The sequence below is a fragment of the Balaenoptera ricei genome, chromosome 21 (genome assembly GCF_028023285.1).
Source record: "Balaenoptera ricei isolate mBalRic1 chromosome 21, mBalRic1.hap2, whole genome shotgun sequence".
In the NCBI taxonomy this organism is placed as follows: domain Eukaryota; kingdom Metazoa; phylum Chordata; class Mammalia; order Artiodactyla; family Balaenopteridae; genus Balaenoptera; species Balaenoptera ricei.
The window spans coordinates 10832682-10854653 of NC_082659.1; the positions used below are offsets into that span (position 1 = coordinate 10832682).

At 52.6% G+C, this 21972-nt stretch overlaps 1 protein-coding gene across 6 annotated transcripts in view; it reads right to left on the minus strand.

The window, feature by feature from the left end:
* ARHGEF10 (Rho guanine nucleotide exchange factor 10) overlaps positions 1 to 21972 on the minus strand; it is an 87218-nt gene that overhangs the window by 51799 nt on the left and 13447 nt on the right. For 3 of the 6 annotated variants that reach the window (XM_059909807.1, XM_059909809.1, XM_059909805.1), the window contains 8 exons: positions 20067 to 20176; positions 14464 to 14652; positions 13543 to 13821; positions 11941 to 12004; positions 9418 to 9494; positions 7259 to 7315; positions 4971 to 5134; positions 2589 to 2705 (listed from right to left, as the gene is read on the minus strand). In XM_059909807.1, the coding sequence (XP_059765790.1) occupies positions 2589 to 2705; positions 4971 to 5134; positions 7259 to 7315; positions 9418 to 9494; positions 11941 to 12004; positions 13543 to 13821; positions 14464 to 14652; positions 20067 to 20133 (1014 nt within the window). In that variant the 5' untranslated portion in view covers positions 20134 to 20176. The remainder of the gene's footprint in view (positions 1 to 2588; positions 2706 to 4970; positions 5135 to 7258; positions 7316 to 9417; positions 9495 to 11940; positions 12005 to 13542; positions 13822 to 14463; positions 14653 to 20066; positions 20177 to 21972) is intronic. The other 3 variants (XM_059909806.1, XM_059909810.1, XM_059909808.1) reach the window with 3 other exon arrangements.

Sequence of the window (21972 nt, forward strand, 5' to 3'; positions counted from 1 at the left end):
GATGGCAGGAAACAGTGGAGCCCCTGGCTGGAGACCCACCAGCCGGCTCAGCCGCTGGGCACTCCTCAGCCTCCCCCGGGCTTCCCCTGGAGGCCGGTCCAGCAGCTCACAGGCCCTTTGTACTGATGGTCACAGGAATGGCCAGATGGAGAGACCTGCCGGGGTACAGACAGAGGGACGGCCCGCAGGAGGGGTCGGCAGACCTCCTCCTCCGCGGAGACTGAAGGGTTGGAAGGACCACCGGCCCCCGCAGGGGAGTTTGTCCATCCTGGTTCCCTCAAGCCAGGGTCCTGGCATAACACTTAGACTGGCCGTTAGTGCCAAAAGCTTCCAATGACGTGCTTTGGCATTTCACCCACATTTCTTATCCTTTAGACTCTAACGTCTGAGATGTTGGCCACTCGGTACCGAGCGACTGATCGTTTACAGAAAACCCAGATGGCCTCTTATGACACAAGCCAACACCCTTTGGGTCTGTCTAGGTGCCGGCCTCCCCGCCCTCCTGCGATCCTCCCCTGGGGAGGAGGCTTCAACACCCGCCCGCTCACCTCCAGGGCTTCGCCTGGCCTCCCTCCGCCGGCGCTTTCTACGGGGCCACTGCCCGGTTGCCCGTCTGTGCAGAGCCGCGCCGGCTGAGGGGCTCTCGGGGGGCTGAGTGCACCCTGGACTCGGGGGCTGTGCCCCTGGGGGGTTCCCACCCGAGGAGCCTGCAGACTGGCGCCGGACACTCACAACTCCAGCCCTGAGCGACTCTGCATTTCCTCGCTGTCCCCGCGCCCTAGGCTGCGTCCCTGAGGATGTGCCCCTGGGCCACCACCCACCTCGACGGGCACCAGATCCACGTCACACTGCCTGGCTGACCCCGACTCGGACGCCCAGCCGCTCTCCACCGCTCTAGCCACCAGGTTAAACGCGGCAAAGCCACGCTGCCTGCTCCGACTCTACCCACCAGGTTAAACGCGGCCAAGCCACGCCGCCTGCTCCGACTCTACCCACCAGGTTAAACGCGGCCAAGCCACGCTGCCTGCTCCGACTCTACCCAACAGGTTAAACGCAGCCAAGCCACGCTGCCTGCTCCGACTCTACCCACCAGGTTAAACGCGGCAAAGCCACGCTGCCTGCTCCGACTCTACCCACCAGGTTAAACGCGGCCAAGCCACGCTGCCTGCTCCGACTCTACCCAACAGGTTAAACGCGGCAAAGCCACGCTGCCTGCTCCGACTCCTGCATCCCTTCATCCAAACGCGGCTTCGTCTGCTGACAACCCTGGACAGCAGCCCGCCGTCCCCACTTCCCCGCAGCCACCGCTGATGCCCCGCGCTGCCTGTGCGCCCCTGCCCGCCCGGCTGCCTGTGCGCCCCTCCTTAGCTCCCTCCCCCCAAGTCGTCCAGATCCCGCCGCCCAGACCCCGGCTGCACACGCCGTCCACGCTCCCTCCAAGGAGTCAGAGAACTAGGGACAGACGGATGGCCAGGGAGCCTGCAGGGGGCTGAGCCCCGGCTCCAGGTGAAGCCACACAGGTGCCGGGTTCCGGGCGGGGGGAACAGCCGCCCAGGGTCGCACAGCTGCGGCGACACACCAGGCCCTGCTTCTCCTGCACAGAACGGCAGCGCGCAGCCGGCCCCAGACGAGTCACCCCACCTGCTCCTCGCCGCTCTGCCCGCCGTCTGATGTGCACATTCCCCTCTCTTTGCTGAGCTGGCCTGCCTCGTACCCCTCCCTGGACCACCCGGCCCTGTGCTCCCTGGAACCACCCCCGGCCTCCAGATTATCCCAGGGGCTCCGCCTGTTTCCTGCACGGAACCAGCCCGACGCCAAGCCGGAGGAGATGCCGTGATTCCGGGGGCTTCGCTCCTGCACCGAAAAGCGTGGAACAGAGCCGTGACGTTCCAGAGACGTTTCTGAGTGAACACCTGCCTCAGGTAAGTGCCTTTCAACACGTGTGAACAAATCACAACGTCAGAAGGACGAAGATCCCACTGAAGGAAAGGTTACTTGACAGTGCCCTTTTAAAACATCTCAAACAGTGGACACCACGACATTCACACCCAGCAGTTCTCAACTTTGTGGTCTCAGGAGCCCTTCACACTCGGAAAAGTCATCGAGCAGCCCAAATGGCTTTGGTTTACCTGCTTTATCTATATTATACTATATAAGGAGTTAAAATTGAGAAAAATGTTTAATATTTTTATTAATATTCATTTAAAAAATATTAAACCTATTACATTTTGTCTCAGGTAACGTTTTATGAAAAATTACTACATTTTCCAAAACAACAAAAAAAGTGCATTGTTTTGCACTTGGGGGAACCTGCCTCACGTCTGGCGTGGAGACGGTGGATCCCACGTCCCAGCAGGCGTGGGTCACGCCCTGGGGCCTCCATCCACACGTGGGGGGACGGGGGGGACGGAGGCGAAAGATGCCCCGGAATTGACAGGAACTCGCCACTGCCCGGGTGGCCCTGGGGTTCCCTGGACCGCACCGTGAGAACCACCACCCCGGCAGAACTGGCCAGCTCTGGGGCTGCGTTTTCTCGTTAAAGGACAGTCTGCTTTTTGCAGAAGCGTTTTCAGCGTGAACCACACTACCTTCAGTTCATGTTTGTGCTTTAGCTGCTGAATCTCTACCGCGCCCACCGCGTTTGCCACCAAATGTCTCATCTTTTTCTCATAGTGCTCCTTTAAGCGGGTTAGGTCATGGGAAAGCTACAGTACAAAGAGATACAAGCTTTTCACAACACGCTCTTTCCGGTGCTTTGAGACAATCTTACATTGAAAGGACTTGAGCAGTGTCTGGTGGGTGATGTTCACGCACCAAGGTCCTACTGCCCCGGGCCCCCCCTCCTAGCCCACCGGCTCTCGAGAAATAAACACATGAGTGAGGAAAACACATCATCAGAAGGCAGACTCCAGGTGAGCCAGACTGGAGACTCTTCTATGCTAAACAAGAGCAAGTAAATGCACAGAAGAATGTGGGCACCATCACGCCTTTACGTTTTGGTGAAATTAAAATGATCAAAACTGTAGAACTATATATAAAATTATTCCGTTGTGTCAGCACCAAAGCGAAAGAAGCTTGAATTCAAGATTGTATTGATGGGGGAAATGAATTGGGGAGGACCACGTAGATTTTTAAGTCTCCGAACTGACATAACTTTCTCTGCAGCCCACGGGGATGGGGTGAAATCTTGTAATTCACTCCTCACGTGATCACAAACGTCTCCAATATGCAAACCGAGGCCCCCGCTCCTTAGTGAGTGTTTCCCATGTCAACCCAGACAAGGACACCTCAGCAATTGTTTTATAAAATCTGAGACTATGAGGTGAGTCTCAAACGACTTAACGGTGTGATTTTGGCAGCTTCTGAAATACGACTTTTTAAACTAGCAAACTTGGTACTCCTTAGAGCTGCCCTCGGGCCGCTGCCCCACCGGACGGATGCGTGCTGGACCCGGTGAAGACTCTGCACTCACGGCCGCCCGGGGCTGGCCCTCCACCGTCTCTGCTGCTGGGCCACCCGGCCTCCTCTGTCGGCATTGCCGGTGGTGCATCTGGGAACACGGGTCCAGCTGGACGGCCAAGAGGGCAGAGTCTCCACTCAGTAATCGTGCCCACGGCTCAGGGGCCATCGCCTGACCAGCCCAGTTTGCACGTCATCTACCAGGCCCGCTGAAGACGAAATTGAGGAGTGTTTTAACCGCTCTCCAAGGCCCCACTGGGTGCCCCATCCTGCTGAAATCAGGCCCCAGTGCCATATTTAAAACCTCCATTTAAACCTGGAATGTTGGACTCGGCTGTTACAAGCCAAGTGTCACCTTAGTTACCAGCTCCGTTTAAAATTACAGCTGTAGCTTCATTCACTGGTTAAGTCTCAGCTGTAATAACTCTGGTGACAGAAGACAGCTAAGTTCTGGGGAAAGCTTGTTAATAATATTGAGTAGCTGGGTTGACCACCACCAACGGGTAGATTCTTCTTGAGTTTCAGGACAAGATTACAGACTATGCGAACACTAAGCGCCCGCAGTAATCTGTAAGCCGCGCCGACGTGGAGGCCACGTCCAGGGGCCCATCGGCCTGGTTACGGGGGTGCAGGCAGGGGGAGGCGTTACTGATCGATCCCGCCGTGACATATCGATTCTGCCGTGATGACGCGGCACTAGCCACAGCCTCCACCAGCGTGCAGCCTGCATCTAGACCTCACACAGAAAGGACACGGAGCGCGCTGACGTGCCCGTGGACGGCAGTGTGAATCACCCTTTTACCAATAGCCAAAACACCCAACGACACGAGTATTCGGGCTGGCCAGTCACCACTGGACACCGGCCACGTCAGTGGGGTGATTTCCCTCAGCAGAGCCTCTCTCAGGTCCCCACCCTACAACCTCCAGCCCTGGAATCCACTCTCGCAGCCTGGAGCTTCTCCCTGGACCCTCATCTCGGGAGCTTCACACACACACACTCCCTCCCTTTACGGGTGCTCCTGGGCAGCTCAAGCGCTTTCGTCCTGTAACATCCTTTTGTAACCACGTTCTATTTTTATATCTTCCTGTTTGTGTTGGGAACACTGAGGGTCAAAACATCCCGTAAAGGACAGCAGGGCTGTGCTGTGTCCCACCCGGCCAGGCTCCATCCCCGCAGCGGGCTGGGCACAGACAGCATTATGGGTACACAACCAAATATCCAGGGAATGCTTATGTACGTAAATTATTCAAGATAGCGAACCCGCTTAGGGCCTTTGGAGGGATTTAGTTTATATAAATTTAATTTTCCCATCCTGCCGAGAGATTCTATTATGTGAAATAAGGGGCGCCTTCTCTTTTGCCAACATCCAGTGCTTTTCTCGAAGCACATATCAGCAGCTTAAAAAACGACTGTTTAAAATAGTACACGAATGAAAATGACATCTTATAGTCCCATCCACAGGTCCACGTGCGAACGTGTTGTCTCTCAGGCACACAGACGGGACACGTACTTGCTTTTTGTGGTCGCTGCGCAGGAAGGGCTGGGGGGCCCCGGCTCTGCTCTCCGAGTCGCTCTGCTCCCCATAGCTCTCAAATTCGCTCGAACTCCACCCGTACTCCAGGGAGCTGTTTCCACCTCCATCTCCATTCTCAACGTCATCATAAATCATTTCATCTGAATGCACAAATGCCAAAAGGAAATTTAAAACGTAGACCCTCGCTGGCTATTGTTCTGTCTGTGCACGTTCGTCATCTGACCACATCGTTGGGAGCTGGCACCTCGGAAGAGCTTGGAGGAACGGAACCTCAAGTGTGGCCCCCCCCCCACCCCGGAAAGGCGCTGGACTGACGGGCGTGGGGTGACAAAGCTCTGATAAACCCCCAGCCCCATCCGCGTCCTGAGGACCACTGGTCTATGAGAAGCCACCACAATTATACCAAATGATGTCTTGCCCATAGAGAACGTCTGACAAAGGAAAATTTTCTTTAGATCAATGTATGGAATAGAAACAGATTAGACATACAGACAGATTAACAGATCACAGACAGATGGATGATAGAGATATTCAAATATGAATGCAAGTGAAGCTTACTGCAAACAACTATAATTGTTGCTTTTGGGCTAAAATAAGCCCACAGTACCTATAACCTGTGACTGTATTTAAATATCTTCATCACATCAGTCATCTTAGAATTAGTGAAGAGCACATCTGTTTACGCCGCCAGATACAATGCCAAAGGCACTGCCTGCAGAGGGGACACACTGGTCTAACAGAACAGCTGTCACCTTCGGCAGGGGCACCGCCAGCCCACCTTCTGTTGCCATTTGGTTTTTGAGACCCCAGGAGACCCCAGATCAGCCCATCTGCGCTGGGAAAGGTCTACCAGGGAGGATCAATTACTCAAAAATGCATTTCAAACTTGGTTTTACAGCAACCTGCCTTTAGTCTCCACGTTATTTGCAGCAGGTACTTAAATAACTACCCCGGAGCACACTTATTCTAAGGACCTGGCAGGTTTATGTAGAAAGAGGGCCGAAGGGTCTCCTGTCATGTAGGAATCTCGGGAGGTGGCCTCCGTTAGCTGAGGCCCTAACAGTGCTGGGGACCTGACAGTGTCCAAAGCATCTGTGGGATGAATAAATGAATCCACGCTTTTAATTAGGAAGTTTGCTGTCGGTTTTAAGAACATGTCCTCTATTAGGCTGGGAAAGTTCCCTCCTGTCAGGAGTTTTTAACACTGGAAGGCATGGTACCAAGTACCTTCAAAGCGTGTATCAGGATGAGCGTATGGTTTGTGTCATTTGCCTGGTTCTGTGGGAAATGACATTTAAAGAACCAGCCAATGTTGAAAGATACCTGAACTCTGGAGACAAACCTCCAGGGTTAGGATGGGCTTTGGCTTGTTTGCTGAGATGCTGCCAGACGTGGTTTCCTGACATTTCATTTGGGGTGTTCTGCATCACGCCTTTCGGGCAAAGGGGGCTCTAAGTTTGTGCTAACACCCTCAGGGGGGTCAGAGGGGGTCAGTTCACTTGCTCACTACTCCTTCCTGCCTTCTATGGGGTTCAGTACCCCTTTCCTTGAACTGTTCCTCTAGGGTCTACAAGCGGTCAAGCTCTCCAATCTGCGTCTGAGGTTGCCTGTTTCTCTCTTGTTTAAGGACAAGACTTTGGCTGGATGTGAAGATCTGGGCTGGAACACCGAGTTTTCTTCGGCACTTTGGGAACATTATCCTGCTGTGTCCCAGCCTGTCGAGAAGCTGCTGTTTTTCCCAAATTGCAGTTCCTCCCGGGTGACTGCGCCCTCGCTCCTGTTGCTGTTAAGATATTCACAGTGGGCTGTGCTCGGCAGTTGGAATTGTACATGTCTCGTGGCGGATTCATGCTCAACCTGCTTTGAATTCATATTTCTACAATCTGGGAACTTACATCTGTAATTCTGGAGAATTCTTAGTAATTCCTTCCTCCATGACTTCCTGTATATCATTTATTAGAGACATGCTGGCACTTCAAGCCTCCATGTTTTTTCCCTTTCCATTCATGTTTTTCACATCTTTAACTCTTCCTGCTTCTTTTTTTAGGGTAACTGAGAAAATTACCCTACCTTGAGGGCTGGGATATAAACATGTGCACACACAAAATTGTACCGCACAACATCGATGAGACACCGTAAGCTTACAAAACGTGATGACAGACGCAGAGAGCTGTGCACCTAAGGTTTCTGCCTGCCCGCCTACATCCAGAGGGAAAACCGGTAAACTGCACCTCATAAAACTCCACCCCAGACAAAAATCAAACCTGGCTCAGAGTCTGAATTTTCTCTTGGCACGTCATCATAAATGGCTTCTTCCGGATCTGGAAGAAAAGGAAGGGAAACTTTAAAAACCGACCCCGACCGAGGGAGAGTATCCTGCGCTTCACGGAGCTACAGACTCCTGCGATGCTACAGCTACTCAAGAAGTTAGTGTTATGATAAGGATGCCTCGTGGGGCCTTACCAAAGCATGAGCACTGGGCTTCCCTGGTGGCGCAGTGGTTAAGAATCTGCCTGCCAATGCAGGGGACACGGGTTCGAGCCCTGGTCTGGGAAGATCACACATGCCGCGGAGCAGCTGAGCCCATGAGCCACAACTACTGAGCCTGCGCGTCTGGAGCCTGTGCTCCGCAACAAGAGAGGCCGCGATAGTGAGAGGCGCGTGCACTGCGATGAAGAGCGGCCCCCGCTTGCCACAACTAGAGAAAGCCCTCACACGGAAACAAAGACCCAATACAGCCATAAATAAATAAATTAAAAAAAAAAAAACTTACTGCCTGTTAAAAAAATAAAATAAAAAGCATGAGCACTGTTTGTAGGGCAGAACATTTCCTTGGGATGGAAGGACATCTCTAAACGAAGCGGTTGTGAAATGTATCCAACAGGAGTTTTATGGTCTCCAAGCCAACTTATTCCATTATTTTGCATTTAATTACACATCTCTACACGGCTCTTTATAAACATTTTTAACTTTATGCAGCTGATGTGTTCTGATGCACAAAAATTACAAAGGTGGCGTGCAGCCTCAGAAACAAAAGGGCAGCTTCACTGCTGCTGTCGGGTAGGAAGCTTTAAAATCAACCGATGGCTTCATCTCACTTTTCACCCATGCAGATGCAACGTGGCCACACGCGCGTATAAAAATGCTGAGCTTTGAGGACAAAACCTCTCAAACTGCATTACGTGAAACGTTAGCATCCTAGGAAACTGTAAGGTGTTTTCTTTAAAAAAAAAAAAAGGAGGGGTCCTCCACGGGCAGATGCTCCGTGTGCGTGTCAGTGGTCCTACAGGAGAGCAATGGGGTTGGAAGTTCATGCACATATTCGTTAAGAGCTCCATGCTCTACAGGGAAACCAACCAAACTATAGGGTCCTCCATCCTGGAACCCACGAAGGTGACTGGTTACTAACCAATGGGAGACAAAATGACATAAATACAGCCTCGTCCTCCTCTGACGTGCGGCCACCGTCCCCTCCCCACATTCCCAGGACCCAGCTTCTTCTCGTGCTGCGCTCAAGCTCCCACGTCAGAGAGGCTTGCTGTCCCGGAATAATGTTTCTCGACTGCGACCACGGTATCTGCACCCCCGTTAGACAGTGTCGGGGGCTGCTGATGTACAGACCTTACTTTCAAATACAGCTGTTCTACTAATAAAAACGAGTCATGGGAGAACGTCAGATTTTACCTGGGAAATAAAATTGCTTGAGGACAGTGAGGTGACAACTTAATCCTGTAATGATCCAGAGGTAATAGCCCCCTAGTAGAAGCATCTACTTACGCTGAGTTGTTTGTTTTGACAATGTCATAATTAAAACCAGAATGAAACATTCCAGGGGAGAATTTAATCATTAGGAGATTGTTAAGAGGTTCTACCTTGTAAGTCAATCATATAAGATAATTACACAGAAATTAGTGAGCCAGTGGAGAGTAAAAGGGATAATCAGAAAAGGAAGCTTCACTTTAAAAAAAATAATAAAAAACAAGATTAGCTCTGCTTTCTGCAGCACACATGGAATAGAAGGTCTGCTGTACCATCTGGTCAGTGGCCTGCATTAATCATCCACCACTCCCTCTTCAAAATGGCACCATGAGAAATCATCTCATCGGGGATCACAAGAGAGAATGCCTTGCTAATGCCTCAGTCCCCAAATCGCTAACTTTTATGACAAAAACCAAGATCTGTACTAGAAAGAATCAATCAGGAAGAGGGAGATGCTGGGACGCAGAGAGCAGAGATGATCTGATGGGAGACAAAGTGACAGCTTCACGGGGCCCTGGGGAAGCATCTACACAGTCAGCTCTGGTCAGTACTTCAGGTGAATGGACGCAGGACAGGAGAATAATTGGCTGAGGCTGACAAATACACACTGTCCCCGGGGGGCTCAGGGGTGGCCCTCCAGGCTCCCGGCGGCCGTGGTACTCACTTTCCATCCAGGCTGTATTGGCCGGATCTGCAACCCACCGGGCGAGGGCACTGTCCTCCTTATGGGCTGGATCTTCACTTAAAGAAAACACACCAGAACATCAGGATGTTGAGAATCAGTGATGAAAAAGTCACTGTGCGTGCAAATTGGGCACTTTCCCAGGTAGCGTTACGGGATACGCCAGGTTCAAGATTTCCTCCACAAGCATGTATAAATAAGTGCTTTTGAACGCCTACCACACACACACCACACGTCCAGCACAGCATCCAGTGCAACAGGACGTGAAGCAATGCAGTCCCTGTCCCAAGAGGCCTGACTCGTCCTCCTGTTTCTCAGATCTGGCAGAGGGTCCACTACGTGCCCCAAACGATGCTGGGTTGTACGGACACACCCAAGTGAGACTTGGGCCTCTCAGCTCCAGCAACAGGGCGGACTTCAGTACAGCACTTTCAATAGTGGATAGAAAAACCAGGCAGGAGATCAATAAGGAAACAGAGGATGTGAACAGCACTACCGACCAACTGGACCCACCAGACCGCTACAGAACACACCCCCCAGGCTTAAGAGCTACAATTATAAAACTCTTAGAAGTAAATGATGAAAAAGCTTCAGGACATTGGTTTTGCCAATGATTTATTGGACAGGACACCAAAAACACAGGCAATAATATGAAAAAACAGATAAACTGGGCTTCAACAAAATTAAAAACTTTTGTGCCTCAAAGGACACTATCAAGAGAATGAAAAGACAACCCACAGAAAGGGAGAAAATTCACGAATCACTTATCTGATAGGGGGTTAATATTGAGACTATATAAAAAAATACCTACAATCCAACAACAACAAACCCAATTCAAAAATGGGCAAAAGGACTTGAATAACATTTCTCCAAAGAAGACATGTAAATGGCCAATAAGCACATGAAAAGATGCTCAACATCATTAGTCATCAAGGAAACACAAATCAAAACCACCACGAGATACCACTTCACACTCACCAGGATGGCAATGATTTTAAAAAGCAGGAAGTACGTTTAGTAAGCTTAGAAAAATTGGAGCCCTCACGCACAGCTGGTGGGAATGTAAAATGGTGCAGCTGTGATGGAAAAAAGTTTGGCTGTTCCTCAGAAAGTTAAACATAGGATTACTGTGTGATCCAGCAATTCCACTCCTAGGTATGTACCCAAAGGAATAGAGAGCAGGGACCTGAACAGATACCTGTACGCCAACGTTCACAGCAGCGTTATTTACAGTAGCCAAAAGGTGGAAATGACCAGGTGTTCATCAGTAGATGGGTAGATAAACAAAATGTGGTATATACACACAATGGAATATTACTAAGCCTTAAACAGGAAGGAAATTCCAACATACACTGCAATACGGATGAACGTGGAAAACATGATGCCAAGTGAAATGAACCAGACACAAAAGGACAAATACTGTACAATTCCAATTATATGAGTTACCTAGAGTAGGCAAATTCATAGAGACGGAATGCAGAATAAAGGTCACAGGAGCTGGGAAGAGCGGGTATTGTGGGTAGGGTTTCTGTTCGAGATGATGAAAAAGTTTCAAAAGTAGATAGTGGTGATGGTTGCACAACAGTGTAAATGTATTTAATGCCACCAGATTTTAAACTTTAAAATGGTTAAAATGGCAAATTTTATGGTATATATTTTTGCCACAATTTTAAAACGAATAATGCAGTATACCAAAAACCACAGAATGGTCCACTTTAAATAGGTGAAATGTACTATGGTATGGGAATTATAACTCAATAGAGCCGTTTAAAGACAAAAAAATAAACACACCTACCATGCACCAAGCATGTTCCCATGCTAGGTGGTAGGTGCTCTAAGACTTGGTAAAACCTGGTCTTTGTCTTTGAAGAATTCAATCTAGTAGCAGAAAGGGACACAGAAATAACAGTGAGAGCACAAAGCCATCAATTAGAATGCAGGTGTGTGCACACAGCTCTGGAAGCGCAGAGGAGGACAGTTTCATGAAACGAGACATTTAAGCTGGGTTTTGAAGGGTGAGTAGGAGTTTGCCTAGGGGAGGGGATTTTCCTGGGAATTTCAAGCAGATGCAACAGCATTTGTGAAGGCAAGTGGCATGAAAGAAAGGCTTATGATCAAGTCAGTTTCAAGAACTTTAGATGAAAGCTGGGTTAGACAAAGTTAAAGATCCTTTCTCCCCCTCGGGATTCTGAGAACCTTCACAAGGTTAAGCACTCTGAGCGTCTCTGGCAGGGAGACGGGAGTGGCGCATCATCCAGCTCTCTTTGGCTGTGGACCCGCAGTTTTCTCTTTTTCTGCAAAGCATAATGTTAACGTCTTAAAGAGTCCTGGTGTTCAGGAAGACCCGATCTGGGGTCCCTGGGCGAGAGGGCAGAGGCTACGGAGGACAGAAAGACCAAGGGGCGGGGGAGGGGCCTGGGCAGTGAGAGCCTCGGAATCACTGCGCACGACATTTCAGGAAAAGGTCAGGGACTCAGAACATCTGTGGAAAATTAGTAAAGATACCTGTTTGTTGGATCCTCAGAACTCAAGGAATCCAACTGGCTATCTTCTGTTCCTTCCTGTGTCTCTGCCAGGAAAGAGAAAAAGTTCACATTGTTTTACGCCCGAAAGAAATGTTGAGGAAGTTGCTTTTTATCCTCAAAATGGTTTCATATTTTCCTTTCTTATCAATGAGGGGGTTACCTTATTGTAAAGATGATCAACTGATAGATTTAAGATTTTCAGTTTTTAGATCAAACGTATTCAAAATAGGATTATGATGAAGAGTGACACCCAAAGGTCTTATGAAACAACCTGAAATAAAACGGTGCCCAAAGAAACCAAGCTAGAGAAACACCATAATTATCTCCTGTTTCTTAAGTTTTCATGGGAATTTGCAATTGTGATTTACTCGAAAATGTATCTACATGACAAGCTCAAAAGATTCTCAAGGAAGAAGTACTGAAGTTGGTGATATCTGATAACCGAACTCCCTGTTTTCCTCAACTGTCTTAACTGGGAAGGAAAGAACCCTCTTACTGAAGTTTCACACAAATATGCCCTGATCATGCTTCTGTGACGCCAGTGTCCTCGGGGCTACTCCTGCCCATCAGGACGTCCACACCGGGGACGGTCTTCACGGTGCGTCGCAGCACAGAACACGGAAGCAGAGCAGGTGAGAGAAGGGAAAACTCAGCCGAGATGCCTTTACTGGGCTCATTCTGAACAGAACCGACTGCACTTCTCCAGAGGAGGGATGGTTTGTGTCTTCAGCTGCCCTCCTGACCTGGACGTGCGGGGGGTGGGAGGGGAGGAGGGAGTGGCAAGTGCCCACGGGCTTTGGCGGGACAACGGTGGGCTGCACACTCGGTCTCCGGCCGCTCCCACAAAGCTCCGCAGTCTGCGCAGCTTACGGACAACAGCCTGGAGGCTGGACGTCCAAGGTCAAGGCACCGGCAGATGCGGTGTCTGGTGAGGTCCCTTCCTGGTTCATAGACCATCTTCTCTCTGTGTCCTCACTTGGAGGAAGGGCTGGGGGCTCTCTGGGGTCCTTTATCAGGGCCCTGAACCTATGCATGGGGGTCCATCCTCATGACCTCATCACTCCTGACACCATCACCTTGGGCGTTAGGTTTCAACATGTGACTTTCGGGGAGACACACACTCTCTCTTTAAACCTAAAAACTCAAGCCCTGCAGAAACAGCTGATGCTGAAGCAACGCAGCCAAGGGTCATCTGCGAAGATGAGGGAGGCGGCTGCTTAAACCACGTCCTCGAAGCTACACGCCTGCTCCTTCCCGCTAAGTGGAGGTGAAAGCCGTGGCTCATTAAACCAAAACCCCGGTCACGGAGCTGGGCCCCCGACAGCCGATATCACAGGTGCGGGGACAGGCTCCCTGCACCTGCCCAGCTTCCTGAGGAACCTCCTGATTCTCCCGACTCCTGCCCCCTCTCCCGGGTCCTCAGTGTGGCTGCTACACATGCACGCACGTGCACACACACAGCGCACACACGCACGCACGCACACACACGCCCCAGGTGTGCAGTCTGCCCCGAGAGGCGGAGAGTACCTTCTGCCCTCCCCATCCCGCCCCGCGAGGTGAGGCACAGGTGCAGCAGCGCTACCTGCGGGGCCCGCGGGGGTGAGGACGGGGCTGGAGTAGGCGGGCAGCAGCAGGGGCAGGCCGGAGGGCACGGCGTAGCCGCAGGGCACAGGCACCGAGTACCCGCTGGGCACGTGCAGGCCCCCGCCCTCCCCCTCGGCCTCCGGGTCCGGAGGTGGCGGCTGGTCCTCATGGAGGGGTGTGATGTCGATGACGGAGTAGGGGTTGACTCTCGTCGGGACCCCGGGTCTCAGTGGTTCCGCCAGGGCGTCTGCGTCCGCTCCCGTCCCATTTTCGTGTCCTGAGGGTGAGAGGAGACCGTGGCAGACACTCGGCCGTCAAGGGCACGGCCGACACGCCCTGCTGGGCCGGGGGCCCCCAGGTAACCCCCAGGCCTGGAAGCACTGTCCTTTGGGGCATCGGTGGGGTCAGCGCGACCTTGCGGGGCGGCACGCAGCCTGGCTGAGCCCAGGGAGGCTCCTCCAATGAGGCGAACGGGTGACAAGCTGCCAGAAGTGGGGGGTCACTAACCACGCGGAGAGGTGGTGACGGTCCCAACCAGACCATTGGTGAGTGAATGAAAGTCACCAACTCTACCCCCAAATTTTAAAATGTAAATTAAACTTCTACATTTCATCTCAAATGGCATTCTTTTGAAAAAATGTTTTATGCAACACAGTGACAAACTGGTGAGGCCATTTTTATTAGAAAATAACAATACCTGTTTCCTCCAAAATATAAATAGAAAGGTAGGTAGACAAGACTGAAAATCACGGAAAATAGAAAACAAATAAGAGAATCTCGGCCAAACTTGAGTTAAGTCATTTCAGTTCACATCGTATCACAGAAACATCACAAATCTCGGGCCCCCGGACCCCACCTTCCCCGGGACGTTCCAACCCGCAGGTGGGCCGGCTGGTCGCTGGGTGGCCCGAGGACGCACCTGACCCGGCCGCGGTGTCGGTGGCGGGGATGGCGGTGTTGGCGGCGGGGCTGTCTGCTCCCGTGTCCCCTGCCTCGGGGGCGCCCGGAGCCCGTCTGTCTGCTTCTGGAGCTTCATCTCCGCTGTCGAGATCCAGCTGTTCCCCCTCCTCTTCTTCATTGTTGTTAGTGTCGTACTTGACTTCACTCTCTGAAGTTTAAGGTAACGTCAACCACAGTGTTAGCGTTTGTTACCAGGAAAGCGGCTTCCACGCTCCTGAACACACAGCAGCCAAAGTCAGCCAGCGACGACCACCCAGATGGGCACCGGGAGGTGCTGGCGGCGCCAGGACACGCCCTCCCCCCCTCCGCCCCCCACCGGGCTGGCCCACTGCCTTTCTGCTGGGAAGAGTTCGTGCCATCAGGCTTTGGGGCAGCGATCTGGGTTTCCTCTCAAAAGGACCCACAACTCACAGTCTGGAAAGAAAAAGCTGGAGAAGACAGAAAGGAAGAGAAAAAGCACTTCCCACATTTTACACCCTGGACTTAGAACCACATTAGTAAAAATCAACTTGGAATAACATTAAATAAACCACCAGGCGAGGAGCAACGTTTAATTCAGCAGTTCCTACACGATCAGTATAATGATTTCATCCCTTCTGTTCATCCCGCCGGGCTGCGTACCATCCTCACGGTTAAAATCCGCAGCTGTGAGCTACCTGTGTCACCTTGGTCATGGGAATTCTTTCCAACACTGCTCTCCTTGGGGGAAAGTGAGAGGGGATGCAAGGATTTGCTGATATAAGGGTTTTTACATGACAAACAGTATGATCCCTCATGCAGACTTTTAAAAGAAAAAAAAAAAAGTCAGTTGAATTTAAAGGATCAGAACATTGTACCTGCCATAATCTCAAATCACTAGAGGGTGACTTTCTTTAAAAATTTTTTTCAGGAAAAAAAATGCATATGCTGGAGTTAAAATGTGAAATGGCATTAAAATCCTCCGTGTCTACCTGACACATATACATTACACATATACATTATGTATATATATACTAAATAAATTACACTTATAAATATTTTGTTCTAAAAAGAAGCGGGTGAAGGTGGTCACGGGAGAGCCTGTGTCTCAGGTCCCATGGTTCATGTTTCGTTCTGTCCCCTCCCAGATATTTTAGAGCCTATTTAGTGCGAGATATTGTAAAGCTTTTTTCTAACAATTTTCATAAATTCACTTGTAGGTATATTTTATCTAATTCTCAAAGTCTGGCAGTTGTACGATATAATCTCAAACAGGAGGTTTGACAAGAGAAAACCCCAGCATGTGGTTTGGAGTCCGTGCTCTCAAGAATCTCAACACTGCCCCGCGTGATTTGTTGTTACTAAGTCAAAACATAAGCTACTTTTTCCCCATCACTTTTGTCAAGGTATTTAATTGGTATTATTTCCCTGTCACATGTATTTGACAAACATGAATTTAAGGAAATGATGCCAACTGTATTTGGAAAACGTTCTGGAAAATTTTATTTTTCTGTTGAAGAGATTTTTTGCTCTAATATGCGTTCGCCGGTTTATTTCAGTGAATAAACTGAGTACCTAATGATTTAGCAAAAAAAGAAGGAAAGAAAAAGGCAGGCAGCTGCAGGGGAAGGGGGAGGAGGAGAAATCCGTCAGTCCCAGCCCAACCCGGCAGCGCGCAACTCCTAGCAGACGTTAGGACCAAAGGCCACAGTCCACACAACTGACCAGGAGCCCCGGGAATCAGGATGGGTTGGCTCGGGTCCCTGGCACTCCCAGTGGGAGAGCGCTGGCCGCAGGGCTCGGGACAAAGGGCAGGGCGAGGGGGAGCCCGGGAAGGCTGCCGCTGGGGCCATCCCTCCTCCGTGAGCAGACAACCCTCCAGGACAGCTGAAAACCCATTAACACCTTTTAAAGATATGCCACAAATTAACACATTAAGGGAAAAAAATCAAAGAGTATTTGTAAATTCAGAGATCAGAGCTAGGCATATTGTTCCTGGGGCTTGTAAGACCATAGCTGATTATAATATGCAAGCTTAACCGAAGGTATGTTTCTCTTACTTCAAATGAAGGCTATTTGTTTTTTAATTCCTTTTACTGTTACGAAGGAGAGCTTTAAGAAGCACCAGACTGCAAACAGCCCCACCAACAAGGGGCTATTTACAGCCCGTCCTCTGCTGCCTCTAGGCTCTGCGTGTCACAGCTGGGACCAGGTCCCAGAGCAGCAGGGTCCCGGAACAATGCCGGCCCCTGTCACCCGCTGGCACGCCGCCCGCTGTCCTTCACTTCTGCCCGAGCTCGTCACCGGGCACCTGGTGAGGACTGTCCCGAATCAGCAGGAACATGGTGACATTGCTGACTTCCTTTCCCCACCAAGACTCACTTTTTTTTTTGTTTTGCTATTAATTATAGAAAAGCTTTAGCTGGTAGTGACTTTACCACCATCAAAGTGCTGAGTTCTGCATCCTGAGACATCCTGGACCATCTTGTAATACAGTGTTTACATCCCGGAGCATCTTCTAACTTGACTCGCTGAGAGCCTCCAGGGGCCCCGCCTCTAAGAGCTTTGCGGATGTTACCTCCTGAGGGCGGGGCTGCTCCAGCTCCGTTATCCCAAAGGAGAAGGAAACCGAGGCCTGGAGAGATGCACACATGCTCCCGGTTATCCGCTCGTGCACCTCAGGGACCACGCTCAAACCCGAGCAGCCGTGCACAAAGTCCTCGAAGCCGCAGGCTTCTCCGCTGCACCCCACTTCCTCCCAAATCCCGCTTTACCCGGAAGATCTGACTTGTCGTCAAGGAAGCTTCTGGAAAAGGCACAGGTGCCTGACGACAGGTAACGATGGACATGGATAGAGTTACCTCACCTGAACACGTAATGACACCGTGCACAGAATACTACGCAGCCACTGAGAACGACAGCTGTGAAAGCTATGTGGTGACATGGAAAATACTTGTAAAGTTTCAAGCATGACATAAAAATGTATACTCAACAATCTTAAAAATTTAAATTCAATGGCTGCAATTATGCAGAAAAGAAATATGAGGGAAAAGACAGAGAACGGGTGAAAACACAAGTGTCCCAGTGGTGCTGGGGAGAACGGACCTCGGTGATTTCCAGCCCCTTTGTCATGTTCAAGGGAATTTTTTTTTAAAGATTTAATTTTATTTATTTTTGGCTGCGTTGGGTCTTTGTTGCTGCGCACGGACTATCTCTAGTTGTGGCGAGCGGGGGCTACTCTTTGCTGCGGTGCTTGGGCTTCTCCATGCAGTGGCTTCTCTTGTTGTGGAGCACAGGCTCTAGGCACGCGGGCTTCAGCAGCTGCGGCACGCGGGCTCAGTGGTTGTGGCGCACAGGCTTAGCTGCTCCGCGGCATGTGGGATTTTCCTGGACCAGGGCTCGAACTCGTGTCCCCTGCATTGGCAGGTGGATTCTTAACCACTGTGCCACCAGGGAAGTCCCTCAAGGGAATTTTTAAGAGGACAGTTTCATTTTCACAATGGGGGAAATTATACCTAAAGCATCACTGAATCATCAACAACGACGCCAGGCTGTTATCCCCGTTGCTAATCGTCACAAATGTTAACTACCCAGAAAATCTTGTATCAGAGTATTATCCTGTTTAAGGCATGGTACTAACATGTTTAAATCGTGGTCTTAGCCCTGGGCTGTCAGCCAGGAAACAGCCATAGGCCCGGGGAGATGGAGCTGGTCCTCTCCCGGCATCCTCAACACCCCACGTCAGCGGGACCTCCCCAGAGGAAACCTCCCAGGCGGGCCATGTAGAAGGTGGTCCACGTAGAAGGTCCCACCTTCTCCCAGCTGCGAGTCACTTCCCAGCTAAGAGGGGCCCTGCCTGGGGACAGGGTCAGGGGAGCCACCCGTGAACAGCCTGGCAGGACCGGCTGCGCCCCGGGAGCGACGGGCCTTGCCGGTGAGACTCGCTCACGAACGTGAAGACAGCAGGCCAGCAGGGCCCAGGAGCATCTGGTGCCGGAGCAGGAAGGGGTGGGGTGGGAAGCGGCCCACTGCGGGGAGAGGACGGAGGGCACTCGTGGGAAAAGGCGGTGAACTCTGCTCGGACCCTTAGCGCCCCTCCAGCCCCCCGAGGCACGCTTCGCTCTCTGCGCCCGTCCTCTTCCGTCTTTACTGAGGTATGAGTGACAAATAAAAACTGTGTATTTACGGCGCAGGACTGGATGATGTGATCCACCTGTACTCTGTGAAACAATCACCGCAGCCTCCGCCCCACACTGGCACTGTCTTCTCTCTTCTCTGCCTTTCCCGTGGGCAGAACACGTAAGCTGCCCTCTCAGCAGACAGGCCTAAGCATCTCATCCCTGCGGCTGGACCTCGGACGCGGCCTCCTGCCAGCTGAGTCCCCGCACAGGCCTGGCTGCCACCTCGTGGTGCCCGGGCGTCTGGCCGTGCGCCCTGGGCCGAGGCCTGTCCCAGGCTTGCAGGCCCGCCCGCCAGGACGCGGTGCTGCTGGGCCAGGCCCTCTCCTCCCGGGGCCAAGCGCAGAGGTGCCTCTGGGGGTGAAGGTGGACGGGCGTTTCTGCAGAACTCGGGGCGTGACTGGGAGGCCGAGTCCATGGGGGGTGGGCACCGGCCGACACTGGGCGTTTGCCGAGAGCAGGGCAGGCAGGCGTGGCCTCCTCTGCGGAAAGCAGACCCTGTGTCCTGGAAGGACAACGCACCTGCCACCAGGTTTGAGCAGCGCACACGTCACCCACAGTCCTATAAACCAGGTGCAGGTGCTTCTGGGCCTGCCTTTTGTATTCTGATGCCCCCAGTAGCCGATGCCCCCTGAGCACCTCGGAGCCCGGCAGCTCCCTATCCTGCATGGGTGCCAAGGGTGCCGGTGCCCCTTAGAAACAGGGAAACGGCACAGAAGACAGCGACGGCTGGTTTCAGGGAAAGGCCAGGAAGGAAGGGGCGGGAGGGCAGTCGGGGGGTAGGAGGGGGAGCCCACTGCCCGGGCCACGCTCGGGAGCGTGCGGCCAGCACCAGGAGACGGCCCAGCGCACAGGGGGCCGTGGGGACCCCAGGCCTGTCCCCGAGAGGCCACAGAGGCCACGCTGCCCGGCATCGTCTGGGCATCACCTCCTTGACGGGGATGAAAAGTGGTGAGCGGTGTTGGTCTGTCTCGCTTTCAGTTCAAACAATCAAAGTCGGGTCTAGCCTGGAAGACCCCAAAGGCCAGCCACTCGCACGCAGATGGAACTGCGGCCCAGAAACAGGCCCCAGAACCCCTGGCAGACCTGAGGGAGCCGAAAAGGAGGCTGCCTTCAGCTCCGGGGGCAGGTGCCCAGTGGCCGCAGGGTCCGGCCTAAATCTCGTCTCTGAAATGGGCCGTCACCCCCCCTACCACCTCCAGGGGGTTCTGATGGGTCGGGTGAAAGGAAACACAGGAGACCCTAGACACCAGTGTGGGCACCGCAGGGACGGGTGGAGGGGCTCGGCCAGGACCCCCAGGCCTCCGCCCCCTAGGGTCTGGGTAGACCCTCCTCCTCCCCAGGAGCTCCTAGCCCAGGCCCCACCCCAGAGGCCGCGGGTTAGTGACGTCCAGAGCACGGAGCCTGGGAAACAGCCCCAATTCACCTGCCCCACCACCGGCCTGCAACCTGTTACCTTCCCGGGCGGGAGCCGGCGGGCCCGGCTGGTCCATGCTGCCGCGTCCACCTCGCTCCTGGGCTCGGAGGATCTGGGACCTGCGAGGATGAAACACGCTGTCAGGGCCGGGGGGAGGGTGGCCCTGGACGCCTCTGGGCACCCCGCCGACAGCCTGAGAGAAGGAAAATGCAGATTTCATCCATAGCTGCAGCGAAAGATCTAAGGACGTGAGGACCGCAAACCGCCTCGAAATAACACTCAGGGCAAAGCCAAATGGAGACTCCCGGTGTCTTGACGTCGCCTTGAATGCAGCCAGGGGTTGATTTTTGCAGCTGGATTCAATGGCCGGACCCTTCCTGGCCCAGGACGCTTTGATTCTCTGCTTAATTTCACACATGTTCTAAGGGGAGAAATGGACACGAAAGTCCAATCGTTTTTCTTCCTCCTTCAACTAAATCTTTAACAGTTTTGAGTGAAGGATTAATTTCTGAGGATGAAGGAGGAGGCTGACCGTTTCCTCAAGCCCTTTCGAGCCAGCGGGTCAGTAAACCCTTGGGTCTGGGCCGGATGCCTGCATCCTGCTTTGTTTTCTTTCTCTTTTCTGCTCTTCCTGTTTCCTCACACGCTGGTCTAAGAATGAGTGTGAACCACCAGGCCGTGAGAAGGCTGGTCCCGCTCTCCTCAGCATCTTGTGAACCAAGGTCCCTGTTTATGGGTGTTCACGCCACCAATACCTGCCTGGATTCTTCCAGAACGGTCGCAGGAAAGCAAACCTCACTCGGGAAGCCACACTTTGCAGAAGCACCTTGCCGGTTCTCGGGGTCCCAAATGAGGCCCAGGGAAACCCCTTGGTGACACCCTAGCCCCACGGACGACACATGACACTCAGTGATGCCAACCGAGGCAGTTCACCCTCTCGGAGAGAAACTGCAGTGCTGTTTCCAAACATTTACGACAGACACGTTCAGACCACAAGGGTCAGGGAACTCGAGTCCCGGAGAAACTGAGACAGTAAGCGGACGACCAAACCTTTCTCCACGGGGAGACATGCCGGCTCTTGACAGCGAACATAAAACAACTGCTTCCATTTCAGTCAACAAACCCTCAACCAACACCTGCCACATCCTGGTCTGCAAAGTCACAACAAGGGGACACGCATGCACACGTGCACAGCCACGTGACCGAGATGTGTGCACACACACACACATGCTCACACACGTGCACACACATGCACACAGAGGTGAGTGCACACACACACACACACACACACACGGAGGCCCAGGGGGCTGCAGGGAGGGAACAGGAGGGAGGATTCGGGGCCTCAGAAGCACACAGAACGGGGGCGATGTCTGCTGCCGTGTCCTCTCCCAAGAAGTAAATCAAAATACCCGAGTGTGTATTTAACATCCCATTGGATTCACATCGGCTTCATGTGGCGCCAGGCCAGCTGTGACACGACACAGACACGCGGACCGCGTCCGCGGTGCTGAGCCTTAGGTGACGCCCGAGAAGGAAGCAGGTGGGGCCACTGGGCGGCCCTGGACCCGGTGCCAGGACCCCACAGGCACTGCTGGGCAGGACAGACATGGGTCTGCAGGAGGAAGGCAGTGCGATCCCCGCCCTGCGAGGAAGCGAGGAAGAAGAAACTGGTCGGGGCTCCCGGGGCGATGAGGGCTCCCATGTTACTTTACGTCCTCACCACCGACTGAGGACGGAGGCTGTGCCTCACTCCCCCAGCGTGAACCAGCCAAGTCCAGAGCAGTCCGGGGACCTGCCAGGTTGGTGAGAACAGGGCCCAAGTCGCCAGGGATCTGGGCGTCAGAGCAGAGCACCCCCCCCGCACCCCTCTGTGTGACCCCAGCACCGTGCCTCGCAGACACTGCTGGCACGTTGC